This window comes from Bombina bombina, chromosome 1 (genome assembly GCF_027579735.1).
Source record: "Bombina bombina isolate aBomBom1 chromosome 1, aBomBom1.pri, whole genome shotgun sequence".
NCBI classification, from domain to species: Eukaryota; Metazoa; Chordata; class Amphibia; order Anura; family Bombinatoridae; genus Bombina; species Bombina bombina.
Window position 1 is genome coordinate 1009472326 of NC_069499.1, and position 19849 is coordinate 1009492174.

Consider the following 19849-nt stretch of genomic DNA (forward strand, 5'->3'; position numbering starts at 1 on the left):
CTTCCAAACGGCATCTTCAATCTTCTTTCTTCGCTCCTCCAACGCGGAACATCCATCCGGCACAACGACTTCCCGACGAATGAGGTTGACATCATCCAAGATGGCGTCCGTCGAATTCTGATTGGCTGATAGGATTCTATCAGCCAATCGGAATTAAGGTAGAAAAATCTGATTGGCTGATTGAATCGGCCAATCATATTCAAGTTTAATCCGATTGGCTGAACCAATCAGCCAATCGGATTGAACTTGAATTTCGATTGGCTGATAGGATTCTATCAGCCAATCGGAATTCGACGGACGCCATCTTGGATGACGTCATTTAAAGTATTTAGATTTAAATAGGAATATTTTAATTAATAATATTAATATTAATTAGATTTATTTTAATAAGAATTTAGTTAGGGGTGTTAGAGTTAGATAGGGTTATTATACTTAATATATATATATATAATATAATAACGATATTAACCCTAATATAATTAGGGTTAATATAGTTAATATATATAATATAATGAAACAAAGGGTAAACAGCGCTTATAGATATTCCTAAATGCAGTATATAGTTGAGTTTCAGGAGCGAAGGTAAGCCATATATAAATAAGTGTATATGAATAAAAAGTCTTTGATTGAGGAACAAAATGATGAGATCCAAGTGTAGTGAAGGTGTATTAGATACCCTTACCAAAAGTTACCTCAATCATATGAGGTAAGTTTGCCGCATTGGAGGATGTATCTGATGGTTAGTGAATCCTGGATAGTATGATCTGTATGGTTCAGCTTGGAGTAAAACGAGATGCAAGTCCCTTTGTACTGGTCTCTTTAGGAAACTTCCTGTGCTTGTTGCCTCTTGGAGCTTTGTTTTCTTGTCTTGGTATGAACTTTATGTTTGCAGATTCCCAGCTCCTAATCAGCTACAGATCCTTGTCAGAAAATAGATTCCTTCAATATAGAAATTCAGACATCCATTTCCAGATCACAAGAAAATCTCCAGATCCTTTCCAGGCAAGGCAGCTTCTCTCAGCTTTAGATCTCTCTCTTGTTTCTTGCAGGATTTAAAGGCAGCAGCTGTGAGGCAGAGTTTGTTCCTAACCTCACAACTGGCCTTGCAAAAGGCAACTAAATAAAATGTGCACACTGACGCCTGAGCAAGCAAGCACCAGGATTCTGTGCACTATATACTTCAACGCTTAGTTCGTTGTCAGCCACTGCTTTAAAACACTAAGAAGCCAGCCTGAGGTCCCTATGCATTAGCAAACCCAAAGTAGCAGTCACATAGCCCAGCCAATATATTAACTATATTAACCCTAATATAATTAGGGTTAATATAGTTAATATAGCTGGCGGCGGTGTAGTGGGATTAGATTAGGGGTTAATCTATTTAATATAGTTGGCGGCGGTGTAGGGAGATTAGATTAGGGGTTAATACATTTATTATAGGTGGCGGCGGTGTAGGGGGATTTAGATTAGATGCAAAAGAGCTGATTTCTTTGTGACAATGCCCCGCAAAAAGCCCTTTTAAGGGCTGGTAAAAGAGCTGATTTCTTTGGGGAAATTCCCCGCAAAAAGCCCTTTTAAGGGCTGGCAATAGAGCTGTTACTTTGGGGCAATGTCACGCAAAAGGCCCTTTTAAGGGCTGGTAATAGAGGTAATTACTTTAGGGGGATTAGATTAGGGGTTAATGTATTTAATATAGCTGGCGGCGGTATAGGGGGATTAGATTAGGGGTTAAATAATTTAATATAGCTGGCAGCGGTATAGGGGGATTAAATTATGGGTTAATGTAATTAATATAGATGGCGGCGGGGAAGGGGGATTAAATTAGGGGTTAATAATTTTAATATAGCTGGCGGCGGGGTAGGGGGATTAGATTAGGGGTTAATACATTTAATATAGCTGGCAGCGGTGTAGGGGGATTAGATTAGGGGTTACTACATTTAATATAGCTGGCGGCGGTGTAGGGGGATTAGATTAGGGGTTAATACATTTAATGTAGCTGGTGGCGGCGTAAGGGGCTCACATTAGGGGGTAGTTTAATATAGCTGGCGGCGGGGTAAGAGCTCACATTAGGGGATATGTAATGTAGCTGGCGACTGTGTAGGGGGATCACATTAGGGGGTTATACTTTTAATGTAGGTGGCGGCGGTTTAGGGGTTAAACACTTTATTAGGGATTGCGGCGGGGGATCGCGGTTGACAGGTAGATAGACATTGCGCATGCGTTAGGTGTTAGGTTTTATTTAGCAGCTAGTTTAGGGAGTTACGGGGCTCCAATAGACAGCGTAAGGCTTACTACGGCTGCATTTTGTGGCGAGGTGAAAATGGAGTAGGATTACTCCATTTTCGCCACGTAAGTCCTTACGCTGTATATTGGATACCAAACTGCGCGGGTTTGGTATACCTGTCTATGGCCCAAAAAACTACGGGCGAAGGCAGAAATATACGAGCGTAACTTCTAGGTTACCGCTTCTGCGGGCGCCGCTGCATATCGGATTGGATCCAGGGAAAAGGAGAAGAATTAGCACTATTTTTGGTTTGTTTTGCACAAGGCAGAAGTATATAAAATGTGTTTTATTCTTTTTATAGATGGATTCAAATAGTCAGGACCTTGTCTTAAAGGGTCATTAAATATGCAAACAGAAAATGATCTGATGTGGTAGAACATTTTCTTATTGCACTTTTGCTTGTATTTACCTGTGTGTTTAACACTTACAAATGGTTAAACACATAATTAAATGATAGCTCCAGAGTAGCAATGCATTACTGGGACCTAGCTGAACACAAACCGCGAGCCATTAACAACAAGAATAGGTGCATAGACAGCAATAAGCAGCTAGCTCCCAGTAGTGCATTGCTGCTCTGGAGCGGATTACACTATGTGTTTATTGCCTTTGCAGCATCTATTTATGAACTGTTGCTTGCATTTAACACATTAGACCATTTTTTTCTGCAATTATTTTTAAGTATACTTTTTACCATATGAAGCATTTTCCAAACTATGAGGGCCCATTTATCAAGCTCCGAATGGAGCTTGAGGGCCCGTGTTTCTGGCGAGTCTTCAGACTCGCCAGAAACGCAAGTTATGGAGTAGCGGTCTACAGACTGCTGCTCTATAACCTGTCCGCCTGCTCTGATGAGGCGGACAGAGATAGTCCGATGTCTGTCGGACCTGATCCGCAATGTCGGATCAGGTCCGACAGACCTTTGTTAAATAGGCCTCTATAGCCCAAAGTGTTACAGCAACCTACTAGTTCAGAGCCTTTTTTTCCTTTCAAAAATAGTCAAACGGTGCTGCCAATTAGAAACCATACTGCCTATCCCATAGGCTGTAACAGGAGCATTGCAAGCAGTATACATAGGTATAATGGCTTTAGCCTGATCTATGGATGAAAGCAGATCTTGTGCATGTGCCTAATTAAAGGGACTTGAAACCCCAAATGTTTCTTTTATGATTCAGATAGAGTAAAACATTTTTAAGAACTCTCCAACTGACTTCTATTACCCAAATGTACTTTATACTCTTGGTATCCTTTGTTAAATGAGCAGAAATGGACTACTGGAAGCTAACTGAACACACTGGGCTAAGATAATGGCAAGAATAATATATGTGCAGCCACCAATCAGCAGACAGCTCCCTGAACAAACCTAGGTATGGTTTTCAGTGCTATGGATTCAGAACAAGGGGCAGGTAAACATAGAAGGGTGATTATTCATTTTGTAGGTTAGAAAAGCTGCAATCCCTACCAGGCGTTATATAAGCGTAAGTTAGGTGCCTTTAAGACCAAAGAGGTATAAAGCTGTACACAGTTATAGACTAGATGACTTAGTTGTTAGGTCACAGCAAGGTGAAAGACCAAGTTCCTATTGTATTGTGTACCTCACAGATAGCCACAAGATGGCAGTGTTGTCTAAAACAGATTTAGCAGATCTTTTTATGGTAAACAAAGCAACATGTTTTATGAGAATTCCAGTAGAATATGTAGGGGCAAGTAAGGTAAAGTAATAGTTCAGCCCTCCCTCTTGCGGGAGAAACAGATTTAAGTTTATTGGGAAATGTATTCCCATTATATGGAGGGTTATGAAACTGTAACTTGTAACTGTAACTTGTACAGGTTTGTAAGAAGTAAAAAAAGATTAGTTGGGGAAGTTTATAATAAGTTAACGATATGTGAATAGCATAAAAGGCCAAACTATACGCCTAGATTTAGAGTTCTGCGTTAGGCGTCAAAAGCAGCGTTAAGGGGTCCTAACGCTGCTTTTGGCCGCCCGCTGGTATTTAGAGTCGGCCAGGTAAAGGTGTACCGCTCACTTTCAAGCAGCGACTTTTCCATACTGCAGATCCCCTTACGCCAATTGCGCATCCTATCTTTTCAATGGGATCTTCCTAACACCGGTATTTAGAGTCTTGGCTGACTCCTAACGCCCATGTAAAGGCTGTAGTTAAGAGTTTTATATACCGGCGTTAGCCCATAAAGCTCTTAACTACAGTGCTCTAAAGTACACTAACACCCATAAACTACCTATGTACCCCTAAACCGAGGTCCCCCCACATCGCCGCCACTATAATAAATATTTTTAACCCCTAATCTGCCGACCGCACATCGCCGCCACCTACATTATCCCTATGAACCCCTAATCTGCTACCCCCAACATCGCCGACACCTACATAATATTTATTAACCCCTAATATGCCCCCCCCCCCACGTTGCCGCCACCTAACTTCAAGTATTAACCCCTAATCTGCCAACCGGACCTCGCCGCTACTATAATAAATGTATTAACCCCTAAAGCTAAGTCTAACCCTAACCACCCCCTAAGTTAAATATAATTTTAATCTAACTAAATAAATTAACTCTTATTAACTAAAGTATTCCTATTTAAAACTAAATACTTACCTGTAAAATAAACCCTAATATAGCTACAATATAACGAATAATTATATTGTAGCTATTTTAGGATTTATATTTATTTTTCAGGCAACTTTGTATTTATTTTAACTAGGTACAATAGCTATTAAATAGTTATTAACTATTTAATAGCTACCTAGTACAAGTAGGGGTATGTGGGTGGTGGGTTTTAATGATGGGGGGGTTGTATTTTTTTTTACAGGCAAAAGAGCTGATTACTTTGGGGCATGCCCCGCAAAAAAGCCCTTTTAAGGGCTGGTAAAAGAGCTGATTACTTTGTAATGTAGAATAGAGTAGGGACTTTTATTATTTTGTTTTTTTTTAATTTTATTAGGGGGCTTAGATTAGGTGTAATTAGTTTAAAATTCTTGTAATATTTTTTTATTTTCTGTAATTTAGTGTTTTGTTTTTTTTGTAGTTTAGTTTATTTAATTGTATTTAATTGTAGGTATTGGTAGCTAATTTATTTAATTAATTTAGTGATAGTGTAGTGTTAGGTTTAATTGTAACTTAGGTTAGGATTTATTTTACAGGTAATTTTGTACTTATTTTAACTAGGTAGCTATTAAATAGTTAATAACTATTTAATAGCCTTTGTACCAGTGATGTGCAGTCACTAGAGGCAGTGCTTCACCTCTCATATGGGCAAAAATATATATATTTTTTATTGGCTTTAAAAAAAAAATGCAATTTTTTTCCCCCAGCATTTTTTTTTCACAGCTACATGTTATGCAATGGAGAGGCACAGGCAGGTCTGCCCACCATTACACAACATGCTGCGCAACCTACTGGATGAAAGTGGTTAAGATCATTGCATAGCACATAACTGCTTATTTGAGGCAGTCCTATTTGGGCTGAACCAATCCAGTGAGAGGCATTAGTAAGTGGAACTTAGGGTTGGGGCTGGATGTTTAATAATATAAAACAAAACCGGAAAAAAAATACTTTTATTTATTTTGTTGCTGCCCTGTTCAGCTGTAAGCTTTTATTCAATAAAAAAAGAGTTCTGTTCTTCCCCTCCAAGTGCAGTGGAATGTTCCACTGTCACTTCCTTACAAAGCAGGAAGAGATGCAGACTCAGAGCAGTGTCTTAGCCACATTTTATTGAAGTAAGTTCTGCAACCTTAGATTTTACTGAAAGGGATTCTGTTAGTTAAAATTATAATTTAATGAATGTGGTTTAGTGTTTTTTGTTTTTTTACTCTTTTACAGCAGTTTAAGGATTGTTTTTGTATTTTGCTTACTCAAACTTTACACCCAGCAGCTTGCCTCTGTACTGCACACTAATATATAGTCTCAGTTTCTGAACTCTCTGTAGCTCTGCTGTTTGTATGGATGAGTTGTTATTTGACAAGAGTAAGCTAGACCAAGAGCATGGTAATGTAAAATGAAACCAAGCAATTTTGAATGAGTTATAGCAAATATTCTCCATGGCTCCTGTAGCTATAGTATTTCATGTAACCCAGTGATTCCTTAGGTGTATATTGGACAACCCTGATGTAGACAACAAATAATAATTTATTAATGCTCCCATTCATATGTGCTGTTCTGTTTCAGATATTTAAATAGATTGTAGACTATTAGCATTTGATAGTCACTTAAAATATTACTTAAAAATGCAGTGGTCCCCCCCCCTTGTGTGATTGTGTCTCTCTCTCTCTCTCTCTATCTATCCATCTCTCTCCTTATGTGTCATTCTCCCCCATGTTCTCTTTCTCTCTCTGTCTCTCTTCCTCCTCCTCTGACTCTCTCATCCCTTATATGTCTCTCCAACCCTCTGTGTGTGATTGTGTCTCTCTCTTTCTCTAACCCTCTGTGTGTGATTGTGTCTATCTCTCTCTTTCTCTCTCTCTAACCCTCTGTGTGTGATTGTGTGCCTCTCTCTCCCTCTAACCCTCTGTGTGTGATTGTGTCTCTCCTTTTCTCTCTATCTAACCCTCTGTTTGTGATTGTGTCTCTTTCTCTCTCTCTAACCCTCTGTGTGTGATTGTGTCTCTCTCTCTTTCTCTCTCTCTCTAACCCTCTGTGTGTGATTGTGTCTCTCTCTCTCTTTCTCTCTAACCCTCTGTGCATGATGGTCTCTCTCTCTCTAACCCTCTGTGCGCGATTGTCTTTCTCTCTCTCTCTAACCCTCTGTGTGTGATTGTGTCTCTCTTTCTCTCTCTCTAACCCTCTGTGTGCGATTGTGTCTCTCTCTCTTTCTCTCTCTCTAACCCTCTGTGTGTGATTGTGTCTCTCTTTCTCTCTCTCTCTAACCCTCTGTGTACGATTGTGTGTGTCTCTCTCTCTCTAACCCTCTGTGTGTGATTGTGTCTCTCTTTCTCTAACCCTCTGTGTGTGATTGTGTGTCTCTTTCTCTAACCCTCTGTGTGTGGTTGTGTCTCTCTCTCTTTCTCTCTCTCTAACCCTCTGTGTGTGATTGTGTCTCTCTTTCTCTCTAACCCTCTGTGTGTGATTGTGTCTCTCCTTTTCTCTCTATCTAACCCTCTGTTTGTGATTGTGTCTCTTTCTCTCTCTCTAACCCTCTGTGTGTGATTGTGTCTCTCTCTCTTTCTCTCTCTAACCCTCTGTGCATGATGGTCTCTCTCACTATAACCCTCTGTGCGTGATTGTCTTTCTCTCTCTCTCTAACCCTCTGTGTGTGATTGTGTCTCTCTTTCTCTCTAACCCTCTGTGTGTGATTGTGTCTCTCCTTTTCTCTCTATCTAACCCTCTGTGTGTGATTGTGTCTCTCTCTCTTTCTCTCTCTCTAACCCTCTGTGTGTGATTGTGTCTCTCTCTCTCTCTCTCTCTATCTAACCCTCTGTGTGTGATTGTGTCTCTCTCTCTAAACCTCTGTGTGTGATTGTGTCTCTTTCTTTCTCTCTCTCTCTCTAACCCACTGTGTGTGATTGTGTCTATCTTTCTCTCTCTCTAACCCTCTGTGTGTGATTGTGTCCCCATAGGAAACAATGGGGCTGCGTTGGGAGCTTAATGCTGCTTTTTTGCAGGTGTTAGGTTTTTTTCAGCCCAAACTGCCCCATTGTTTCCTATGGGGAATTCGTGCACGAGCACGTTTTGCCAGCTTACCGCTACCGTAAGCAACGCTGGTATTGAGGGTTGAAGTGGCGGTAAATTCGGCTCAACTCTCCCTTTTTGGAGCCTAACGCAGCCCTTCAGACAACTCTAAATACCAGCACTGTTTGGAAGCAGCGGTAGGAAAAAAAGCTGCGTTAGCTACGCGGGTCTTTACCGACAAAACTCTAAATCTAGCCGCATGTTAGCCAATGTATTCAAAGAAAGTAAAAATATTTTTGTAAAAAAACAAAAGTGATGTACGAGTGGACAGCATAAGAAATACTAACACATTATATATTTGAGTAAATCTGAGAATAAGAGATGTACGTTTAATATGTAATACAGATTAGAAGGAAAAAAAAGATAATTACTATTAAGATATTCTGAAAACAACTCCCATCACTACCATTTCCTGAGCTATTGCTAGTTCTATCAAGATTTGCTTGTCTTCACTGGCCAATAAAAAGCTGTCATACAATCATTTATTAATCCCTGAGTGTCCTATTCCTGTGGGAACTTAGTATTTTAGTGGTGATTGATGTTATAAAGATTGATGGAAGATGATTGAAAAATATTTTAGGAATCAAACAGAGAGATCAGTAGGTAGGAAAAAAATAAGGAAAATGTTGTACATTTTAGGAGGCTACCTAATAAGTGTCACTGAATAAATGAGCTCTCAGATTTACCTGTATCTGTAGGCAGCATGAATTTAGAATAAATGTATTTATATGGGAAACAATGTTTTGCTTTCCACTATCACTTATATGTAAGTTTTGTAGAGAGCAGTGCCCTGTAATCCCTGTAAAGTGCTGTGGAATCTGTTACATTACAAATAATGATATTATCAATAACAATAATCTAAGGAAGCAGAAGTGCAAGCGTAAATCTGCATCGGTTCAGGCAAAAAAAGAGTAGGGCCTTACAAATATTGGGCCTAATATGCTATGATGACTAAGGATGACAACTCTGCTCTTACTAAGATTCAAAATGTAGTAATAAAAGCTTAAATATTGCAGTTTCCAAATGCATCTTCCTGCTTCTTCCTCCCCATGAAAATAAAATATTCACTGTGCCCAATATATTTATGCAGGGGTACTCTTCAAAACAAACATTTCTCTGAAAAGACAGCCCTCTCTGATCTCACTTCATATCAAATTGTGTTTGATATGAAGACCAGAGTGCTGTCTTTTCAGAGAAATTAATATAAATACAGTATCTCACAAAAGTGAGTACACCCCTAACGTTTTTGTAAATATTTTATTATATATTTTCCTGTAACAACACTGAAGAAATTACACTTTGCTACAATTTAGTGCATGTACAGCCTGTATAACAGTGTACATTTGCTGTCCCCTCAAAATAACTCAAAACTAATGTCTAAACCGTTGGCAACAAAAGTGAGTACACCCCTAAATGGAAATGTCCAAATTGGGCCCAAAGTGTCAATATTTTGTGTGGCCACCATTATTTTCCAGCACTATCTTAACCCTCTTGGGCATGGAGTTCACCAGAGCTTCACAGGTTGTCACTGGAGTCCTCTTCCAGTCCTCCATGACGACATCACAAAGCTGGTGGATGTTACAGACCTTGTTGGAATACTGCCTTGTGGCCCAGTCTCCGAAGGGAGGGGATCATGCTTTGCTTCAGTATGTCACAGTACACATTGGAATTAATGGGTTCCTCAATTAACTGTAGATCCCCAGTGCTGGCAGCACTCATGCAGGCCCAGACCATAACACTCCCACCACAATGCTGGACTGTAGGCAAGACAATCTTGTCTTTGTACTCCTCACCTGGTTGACGTTACACACGCTTGACACCATCTGAACCACATAAGTTTATCTTGGTCTCATCGGACCACAGGACATAGTTCCAGTAATCCATGTCCTTAGTCTGCTTGTCTTCAGCAAAATGTTTACAGGCTTTCTTGTGCATCACCTTTAGAAGAGGCTTCCTTCTGGGACGACAGCCATGCAGACCAATTTGTTGCAGTGTGCAGTGTATTGTCTGAGGACTGAGAGGCTGACCCCCCACCCCTTCAACCTCTGCAGCAATGCTGGCAGCACTCATACCTTTATTTCCCAAAGACAACCTCTGGATATGACGCTGAGCACGTGTACTCAACTTCTTTGGTCGACCATGGTGAGGCCTGTTCTGAGTGGAACCTGTCCTGTAAAACCGCTGTATGGTCTTGCCCACCATGCTGCAGCTCAGTTTCAGGGTCTTGGCAATCTTCTTATAGCCTAGGTCATCTTTATGTAGAGCAACAATTCTTTTTTTCAGATCCTCAGAGAGTTCATTGCCATGAGCTGCCATGTTGAACTTCCAGTGACCAGTATGAGAGAGTGTGAGAGAGAAAACACTAAATTTAACACACCTCCTCCCCAGTCACACCTGAGACCTTGTAAAAATAACGAGTCACATGACACCGGGGAGGGAAAATGGCTAATTGGGCCCAATTTGGACATTTCCACTAAGGGGTGTACTCACTTTTGTTGCCAACGGTTTAGACATTAATGGCTGTGTGTTGAGTAATATTGAAGGGACAGCAAATTTACACTGTTATACAGGCTGTACACTCACTACTTTACATTGTAGCAAAGTGTCATTTCTTCAGTGTTGTCACATGAAAAGATATAATAAAATATTTACAAAAATAATGTGAGGGGTGTACTCAGTTTTGTGAGATGCTGTATATATATATATATATATATATATATATATATATATATATATATATATATATATATATATAAAATACACATATACATACACACACCAAAACTACACATATATAGATGTGAGTGTATCTGTATGCATTGTTTCACAAAGTGCTTACCTGAGTAATACCAGTCAATGCTCGATCCCCATTGGAACCTCCCAGTGACAAGTAAGTTCCACATAAACCCTGAGCAGGACGTACAATCGTGGGAAGCAGAAAAGAGAGAGGCCTTTTCCCAGGCTCAATGTTGTTTCTCTGTGGAATTGGGCAAAAGGATACATTTAAATTTACCTAAATCCCATAACATGGCTCTTGCTCCCATGTAGCACCAACCAATGAAAACTGTCCATTTAAGTGAGATTCTAACAGTAAGCACAAAGTCTGAAATCCAAACCTTTTGTGGCTCCAAGACTCCTGTTTTTACAACCTACCATCTTTGTTTAAAAATAAGTAAGAAAACGGATTGAAGATAGTCAAATACTGCTTAAAGGGATACTAAACCCACATTTTTTTCTTTGATGATTCAGATAGAGCATGCAATTTTAAGCAACTTTCTAATTTATTCCTATTATCAATTTTTCTTCATTCTCTTGCTATTTTTATTTAAAAAGCAGGAATGCAAAGCTTATGAGCCAGCCCATTTTAGGTTCAGCACCCCGGATAGAGCTTGCTTATTGGTGACTATATTCAGCCAACCGATAAGCAAGTGTTACCCAAATTCTGAACCAAAAAAGGGCCAGCTCCTAAACTTTATATTACATAACATCTTGTCTATTCACAAACCGTACTTGTTTGGACGTTGTTAGTTTAATTAAATTTACCTACAGTATCTGCACTATCAATCTATTGGGGAAAAAATGATATGTATCAAATTCACATTTTTTGGGTTTGTGGGGGTGATCTTCTTGGATTCTTCCACTTAGGCCTTGTGGTTTGTAGTTACGCCTCTACTCTTGTGTATGTTTTTCTTATTTCCTTTGCTTTAGGCATTTAGGCACAGATAAATGAGCTCTTGCACTGATCAAGTAGTCACTGTATAGGATGTTGTAGGGGCAACATTTTTAATTATGCAGGATATACTCAAGGTTCTTTAGGGCCAATGGAAAAAACACACAATTGTCAGAGGTAAATTACATGAATATGGAGAAAAATAATGAAAGTAAATAGCACATTTTTCTTAATATAAATAACACATTTTTGGCTAGATTAGAAGTGGAGCACTAGTCCTTTTGCTATAGCACTAATTGCAATAGAAGTCAACTTTTTGCGCACGTCGGGTTCCGCTAGTATTATTAGTTGAAAGTAAAAAGTTATCATGCTTGTGCTAACCCTACATTCGCAAAACAGCGACCTTAAAATATAGCACGAGTGATAACCTAATACCCCATAGAAGACAATGCAGAAAAAAAAAAGGAGAAAGAATACCTAACACCCCAAAACCCGATCGCATATTCTCATGTGCACTAACCCGACATAAAAATATGAATATGGCAGAATATGTTCTATTTATTCATAAATACATATTCTACAGTATATATATCTGATGGTATTTTAGTACAATATATACTGTATCTATGTGTATATATATATATATATATATATATATAAATTTAAATATATATATATATTTATCAATACATAGAACATATTCTGCTATGTTCAGAACATTGGAATGTGGAGTATTTACAGTAAATGCATAGTTAAAACCTTTATTAAAAAATTGCATAAATATTTGTTTTCATGTACTTAACTGCAAAGGGCTCTAATGTATTTCTATATATGTCTACATGTGTACATATTTATTTATCTGTGTATATATGGTCTGTAAATACATATATATACATATATATATATATATATATATATATATATATATATATATATATATATATATATATATATATATATATATGTGAGAAGAGTGGTATTTGGGCGCACTGTTCACATAAAAGATTCTATATGACAGAAGACAATTTATGAACCAAACGAAAATATATGGGTTAATAACAAAAGTATCAAACCCAAATCCTTAGTCAGTTACAATATTCGTATGCTCTATACAGAGTAGATACAAAAATATGTACAAGCTTTCTTATTTAACCCGGTCAAGTCTTTTTATAATAAGTCCATAAGATAAATGGATTAATTAAAATAAACAGTAATCCAATTTGAAGTTAAATCTGTAAGCAGGTCACCATATGTAAAATGCAGGTTTTGATCATAAAAATCCATACATTGATTAAAGTGCCCACTTACTAGAAGTTACCTCAATCGAATGAGGTAAGTATTGTGCCCCTTTAAGAGTGCTGGTTGCACGGATGTGAGCGGATTGAGTGTTTACAGACAGGCTGGCTTTTGCATGTGGCCTGTAAACAATCCGCTCACATCCGTGCAATCTGCTGTACTTTTAGACTACATAACACTTCTGAAGTAACGGTATATACACCTACAATAACAATCGGATATATAAAAGTTTTAATATCTATTTGAGAGCTTGTTCTGTGCTAAGGCTTCAGGTTAGAGCTCAAGCGATAGCCAGGACTAAGGCTCAGATTCTGTGAAGGTCTCTGGGCTGAGGAGTAAACAGAACTGACTAGGGAGGAAGGAAGTGAATTTCTACCATACAGGGGTGACGTTGAAGTGAACACCTGAACTGCTACAATCGAGACCAGCTGTCTTAAAGGAGACCAGCACTCTTAAAGGGGCACAATACTTTCCTCATTCGATTGAGGTAACTTCTAGTAAGTGGGCACTTTAATCAATGTATGGATTTTTTATGATCAAAACCTGCATTTTACATATGGTGACCTGCTGACAGATTTAACTTCAAATTGGATTACTGTTTATTTTAATTAATCCATTTATCTTATGGACTTATTCTAAAAAAGACTTGACCGGGTTAAATAAGAAAGCTTGAACATATTTTTGTATCTACTCTGTATAGAGCATACGAATATTGTAACTGACTAAGGATTTGGGTTTGATACTTTTGTTATTAACCCATATATTTTTGTATGGCTCATAAATTGTCTTCTGTCATATAGAATCTTTTATGTGAACAGTGCGCCCAAATACCACTCTTCTCACTCACATTCTTTCATTTATTGGATTAGGACACTGTCAGGTGGGGACCTGACTTTTGTCCTTTTTTCAAGTTATTAGGTTGCCGGTTCATCTAACATCTAGATCATTAGCCTTGGGGTTACACACTTAGCGCTGATTTGTTTTGTCCTCTTTACACACACATATATATATACATATAGAGGCAGTGCAGAATTATTAGGCAAGTTGTATTTTTGAGGATTAATTTTATTATTGAACAACAACCATGTTCTCAATGAACCCAAAAAACTCATTAATATCAAAGCTGAATAGTTTTGGAAGTAGTTTTTAGTTTGTTTTTAGTTATAGCTATTTTAGGGGGATATCTGTGTGTGCAGGTGACTATTACTGTGCATAATTATTAGGCAACTTAACAAAAAACAAATATATACCCATTTCAATTATTTATTTTTACCAGTGAAACCAATATAACATCTCAACATTCACAAATATACATTTCTGACATTCAAAAACAAAACAAAAACAAATCAGTGACCAATATAGCCACTTTTCTTTGCAAGGACACTCAAAAGCCTGCCATCCATGGATTCTGTCAGTGTTTTGATCTGTTCACCATCAACATTGCGTGCAGCAGCAACCACAGCCTCCCAGACACTGTTCAGAGAGGTGTACTGTTTTCCCTCCTTGTAAATCTCACATTTGATGATGGACCACAGGTTCTCAATGGGGTTCAGATCAGGTGAACAAGGAGGCCATGTCATTAGATTTTCTTCTTTTATACCCTTTCTTGCCAGCCACGCTGTGGAGTACTTGGACGCGTGTGATGGAGCATTGTCCTGCATGAAAATCATGTTTTTCTTGAAGGATGCAGACTTCTTCCTGTACCACTGCTTGAAGAAGGTGTCTTCCAGAAACTGGCAGTAGGACTGGGAGTTGAGCTTGACTCCATCCTCAACCCGAAAAGGCCCCACAAGCTCATCTTTGATGATACCAGCCCAAACCAGTACTCCACCTCCACCTTGCTGGCGTCTGAGTCGGACTGGAGCTCTCTGCCCTTTACCAATCCAGCCACGGGCCCATCCATCTGGCCCATCAAGACTCACTCTCATTTCATCAGTCCATAAAACCTTAGAAAAATCAGTCTTGAGATATTTCTTGGCCCAGTCTTGACGTTTCAGCTTGTGTGTCTTGTTCAGTGGTGGTCGTCTTTCAGCCTTTCTTACCTTGGCCATGTCTCTGAGTATTGCACACCTTGTGCTTTTGGGCACTCCAGTGATGTTGCAGCTCTGAAATATGGCCAAACTGGTGGCAAGTGGCATCTTGGCAGCTGCACGCTTGACTTTTCTCAGTTCATGGGCAGTTATTTTGCGCCTTGGTTTTTCCACACGCTTCTTGCGACCCTGTTGACTATTTTGAATGAAACGCTTGATTGTTCGATGATCACGATTCAGAAGCTTTGCAATTTTAAGAGTGATGCATCCCTCTGCAAGATATCTCACTATTTTTTACTTTTCTGAGCCTGTCAAGTCCTTCTTTTGACCCATTTTGCCAAAGGAAAGGAAGTTGCCTAATAATTATGCACACCTGATATAGGGTGTTGATGTCATTAGACCACACCCCTTCTCATTACAGAGATGCACATCACCTAATATGCTTAATTGGTAGTAGGCTTTCGAGCCTATACAGCTTGGAGTAAGACAACATGCATAAAGAGGATGATGTGGTCAAAAACATAATTTATGCTTACCTGATAAATTCCTTTCTTCTGTTGTGTGATCAGTCCACGGGTCATCATTACTTCTGGGATATAACTCCTCCCCAACAGGAAATGCAAGAGGATTCACCCAGCAGAGCTGCATATAGCTCCTCCCCTCTACGTCAGTCCCAGTCATTCGACCAAGAATCAACGAGAAAGGAGTAACCAAGGGTGAAGTGGTGACTGGAGTATAATTTAAAAGATATTTACCTGCCTTAAAACAGGGCGGGCCGTGGACTGATCACACAACAGAAGAAAGGAATTTATCAGGTAAGCATAAATTATGTTTTCTTCTGTTATGTGTGATCAGTCCACGGGTCATCATTACTTCTGGGATACCAATACCAAAGCAAAAGTACACGGATGACGGGAGGGATAGGCAGGCTTATTATACAGAAGGAACCACTGCCTGAAGAACCTTTCTCCCAAAAATAGCCTCCGAAGAAGCAAAAGTATCAAATTTGTAAAATTTGGAAAAAGTATGAAGCGAAGACCAAGTTGCAGCCTTGCAAATCTGTTCAACAGAGGCCTCATTCTTAAAAGCCCAAGTGGAAGCCACAGCTCTAGTGGAGTGAGCTGTAATTCTTTCAGGAGGCTGCTGTCCAGCAGTCTCATAGGCTAAGCGTATTATGCTACGAAGCCAAAAAGAGAGAGAGGTAGCGGAAGCTTTTTGACCTCTCCTCTGTCCAGAATAAACGACAAACAGGGAAGAAGTTTGGCGAAAATCTTTAGTTGCCTGCAAGTAGAACTTGAGGGCACGAACTACATCTAGATTGTGTAGAAGACGTTCCTTCTTTGAAGAAGGATTTGGACACAAGGATGGAACAACAATCTCTTGATTGATATTCCTGTTAGTGACTACCTTAGGTAAGAACCCAGGTTTAGTACGCAGAACAACCTTGTCTGAGTGAAAAATCAGATAAGGAGAATCACAATGTAAGGCTGATAACTCAGAGACTCTTCGAGCCGAGGAAATAGCCATTAAAAACAGAACTTTCCAAGATAACAATTTTATATCAATGGAATGAAGGGGTTCAAACGGAACACCCTGTAAAACGTTAAGAACTAAGTTTAAACTCCATGGCGGAGCAACAGCTTTAAACACAGGCTTGATCCTAGCTAAAGCCTGACAAAAAGCCTGGACATCTGGATTTTCTGACAGACGCCTGTGTAATAAGATGGACAGAGCTGAAATCTGTCCCTTTAATGAACTAGCTGATAAACCCTTTTCTAACCCTTCTTGTAGAAAAGACAATATCCTAGGGATCCTAACCTTACTCCAGGAGTAACGTTTGGATTCGCACCAGTATAGGTATTTACGCCATATTTTATGGTAAATTTTTCTGGTAACAGGCTTCCTAGCCTGTATCAGGGTATCAATAACTGACTCAGAAAAACCACGTTTTGATAAAATCAAGCGTTCAATTTCCAAGCAGTCAGCTTCAGAGAAGTTAGATTTTGATGTTTGAATGGACCCTGGATCAGAAGGTCCTGTCTTAGAGGTAGAGACCAAGGTGGACAGGATGACATGTCCACTAGATCTGCATACCAAGTCCTGCGTGGCCATGCAGGCGCTATTAGAATCACTGATGCTGTTTCCTGTTTGATTTTGGCAATCAATCGAGGAAGCAGCGGGAAGGGTGGAAACACATAAGCCATCCCGAATTTCCAAGGTGCTGTCAAAGCATCTATCAGAACCGCTCCCGGATCCCTGGATCTGGACCCGTAGCGAGGAAGTTTGGCGTTCTGGCGAGACGCCATGAGATCTATCTCTGGTTTGCCCCAACGTCGAAGTATTTGGGCAAAGACCTCCGGATGAAGTTCCCACTCCCCCGGATGAAAAGTCTGGCGGCTCAAGAAATCCGCCTCCCAGTTCTCCACTCCCGGGATGTGGATTGCTGACAGGTGGCAAGAGTGTGACTCTGCCCAGCGAATTATCTTTGATACTTCCATCATTGCTAGGGAGCTTCTTGTCCCTCCCTGATGGTTGATGTAAGCTACAGTCGTGATGTTGTCCGACTGAAACCTGATGAACCCCCGAGTTGTTAATTGGGGCCAAGCCAGAAGGGCATTGAGAACTGCTCTCAATTCCAGAATGTTTATTGGAAGGAGACTCTCCTCCTGATTCCATAGTCCCTGAGCCTTCAGAGAATTCCAGACAGCGCCCCAACCTAGTAGGCTGGCGTCTGTTGTTACAATTGTCCAGTCTGGCCTGCTGAATGGCATCCCCCTGGACAGGTGTGGCCGATGAAGCCACCATAGAAGAGAATTTCTGGTCTCTTGATTCAGATTCAGAGTAGGGGACAAATCTGAGTAATCCCCATTCCACTGACCTAGCATGCACAATTGCAGCGGTCTGAGGTGTAGGCGTGCAAAAGGTACTATGTCCATTGCCGCTACCATTAAGCCGATCACCTCCATACATTGAGCTACTGACGGGTGTTGAATGGAATGAAGGGCACGGCATGCATCTTGAAGCTTTGTTAACCTGTCCTCTGTCAGGTAAATCTTCATTTCTACCGAATCTATAAGAGTCCCCAAGAATGGAACTCTTGTGAGAGGAAAAAGAGAACTCTTCTTTTCGTTCACTTTCCATCCATGCGACCTTAGAAATGCCAGAACTAACTCTGTATGAGACTTGGCAGTTTGAAAGCTTGAAGCTTGAATTAGAATGTCGTCTAGGTATGGAGCTACCGAAATCCCTCGCGGCCTTAGTACCGCCAGAAGGGCACCCAGAACCTTTGTGAAGATTCTTGGAGCCGTAGCCAATCCGAATGGGAGAGCTACAAACTGGTAGTGCCTGTCTAAGAAGGCAAACCTTAGATACCGGTGATGATCCTTGTGGATCGGTATGTGAAGGTAAGCATCCTTTAAATCCACTGTGGTCATGTACTGACCCTCTTGGATCATGGGTAGGATTGTCCGAATAGTTTCCATTTTGAACGATGGAACTCTTAGGAATTTGTTTAGAATCTTTAAATCTAAGATTGGTCTGAAAGTTCCCTCTTTTTTGGGAACCACGAACAGGTTTGAGTAGAACCCTTGTCCTAGTTCCGACCGCGGAACCGGATGGATCACTCCCATTGTTAGCAGATCTTGTACGCAGCGTAGAAACGCTTCTTTCTTTATCTGGTTTGTTGACAACCTTGACAGATGAAATCTCCCTCTTGGGGGAGATAATTTGAAGTCTAGAAGGTATCCCTGAGATATGATCTCTAGTGCCCAGGGATCCTGAACATCTCTTGCCCAGGCCTGGGCGAAGAGAGAGAGTCTGCCCCCCACTAGATCCGGTCCCGGATCGGGGGCTCTCGGTTCATGCTGTCTTTGGGGCAGCAGCAGGTTTCCTGGCCTGCTTGCTCTTGTTCCAGGACTGGTTAGGCTTCCAGCCTTGCCTGTAACGAGCAACAGCTCCTTCCTGTTTTGGTGCAGTGGAGGTTGATGCTGCTCCTGTTTTGAAATTCCGAAAGGGACGAAAATTAGACTGTCTAGCCTTAACTTTGGCCTTGTCCTGAGGTAGGGCGTGGCCCTTACCTCCCGTAATGTCAGCGATAATTTCTTTCAAACCGGGCCCGAATAAGGACTGCCCCTTGAAAGGTATATTAAGTAATTTGGACTTAGAAGTAACATCAGCTGACCAGGATTTTAGCCACAGCGCCCTGCGTGCCTGTATGGCGAATCCTGAGTTCTTAGCCGTAAGTTTGGTTAAATGTACTACGGCCTCTGAAATGAAAGAATTAGCTAGTTTAAGGACTCTAAGCCTGTCCGTAATGTCGTCTAGCGTAGAGGAACTAAGGTTCTCTTCAAGCGACTCAATCCAAAATGCTGCCGCAGCCGTAATCGGCGCGATACATGCAAGGGGTTGTAATATAAAACCTTGTTGAACAAACATTTTCTTAAGGTAACCCTCTAATTTTTTATCCATTGGATCTGAGAAAGCACAGCTATCCTCCACCGGGATAGTGGTACGCTTAGCTAAAGTAGAAACAGCTCCCTCCACCTTGGGGACCGTTTGCCATAAGTCCCTAGTGGTGGCGTCTATTGGAAACATCTTTCTAAATATTGGAGGGGGTGAGAACGGCACACCGGGTCTATCCCACTCCTTAGTAACAATTTCAGTTAGTCTCTTAGGTATAGGAAAAACGTCAGTACTCGCCGGTACCGCAAAGTATTTATCCAACCTACACAGTTTCTCTGGTATTGCAACGGTGTTACAATCGTTGAGAGCTGCTAAGACCTCCCCTAGTAGTACACGGAGGTTCTCCAATTTAAATTTAAAATTTGAAATATCTGAGTCCAATCTGTTTGGATCAGAACCGTCACCCACAGAATGAAGCTCTCCGTCCTCATG

General features: G+C 40.4%; 1 protein-coding gene across 1 annotated transcript in view; it reads right to left on the bottom strand.

The window, feature by feature from the left end:
* The window catches only part of GGT7 (gamma-glutamyltransferase 7), a 203036-nt gene that overhangs the window by 17955 nt on the left and 165232 nt on the right, over nucleotides 1-19849 (bottom strand). The window contains exon 13 of the mRNA XM_053714073.1: nucleotides 10800-10937. Within this exon, the coding sequence (XP_053570048.1) occupies nucleotides 10800-10937 (138 nt within the window). The remainder of the gene's footprint in view (nucleotides 1-10799; nucleotides 10938-19849) is intronic.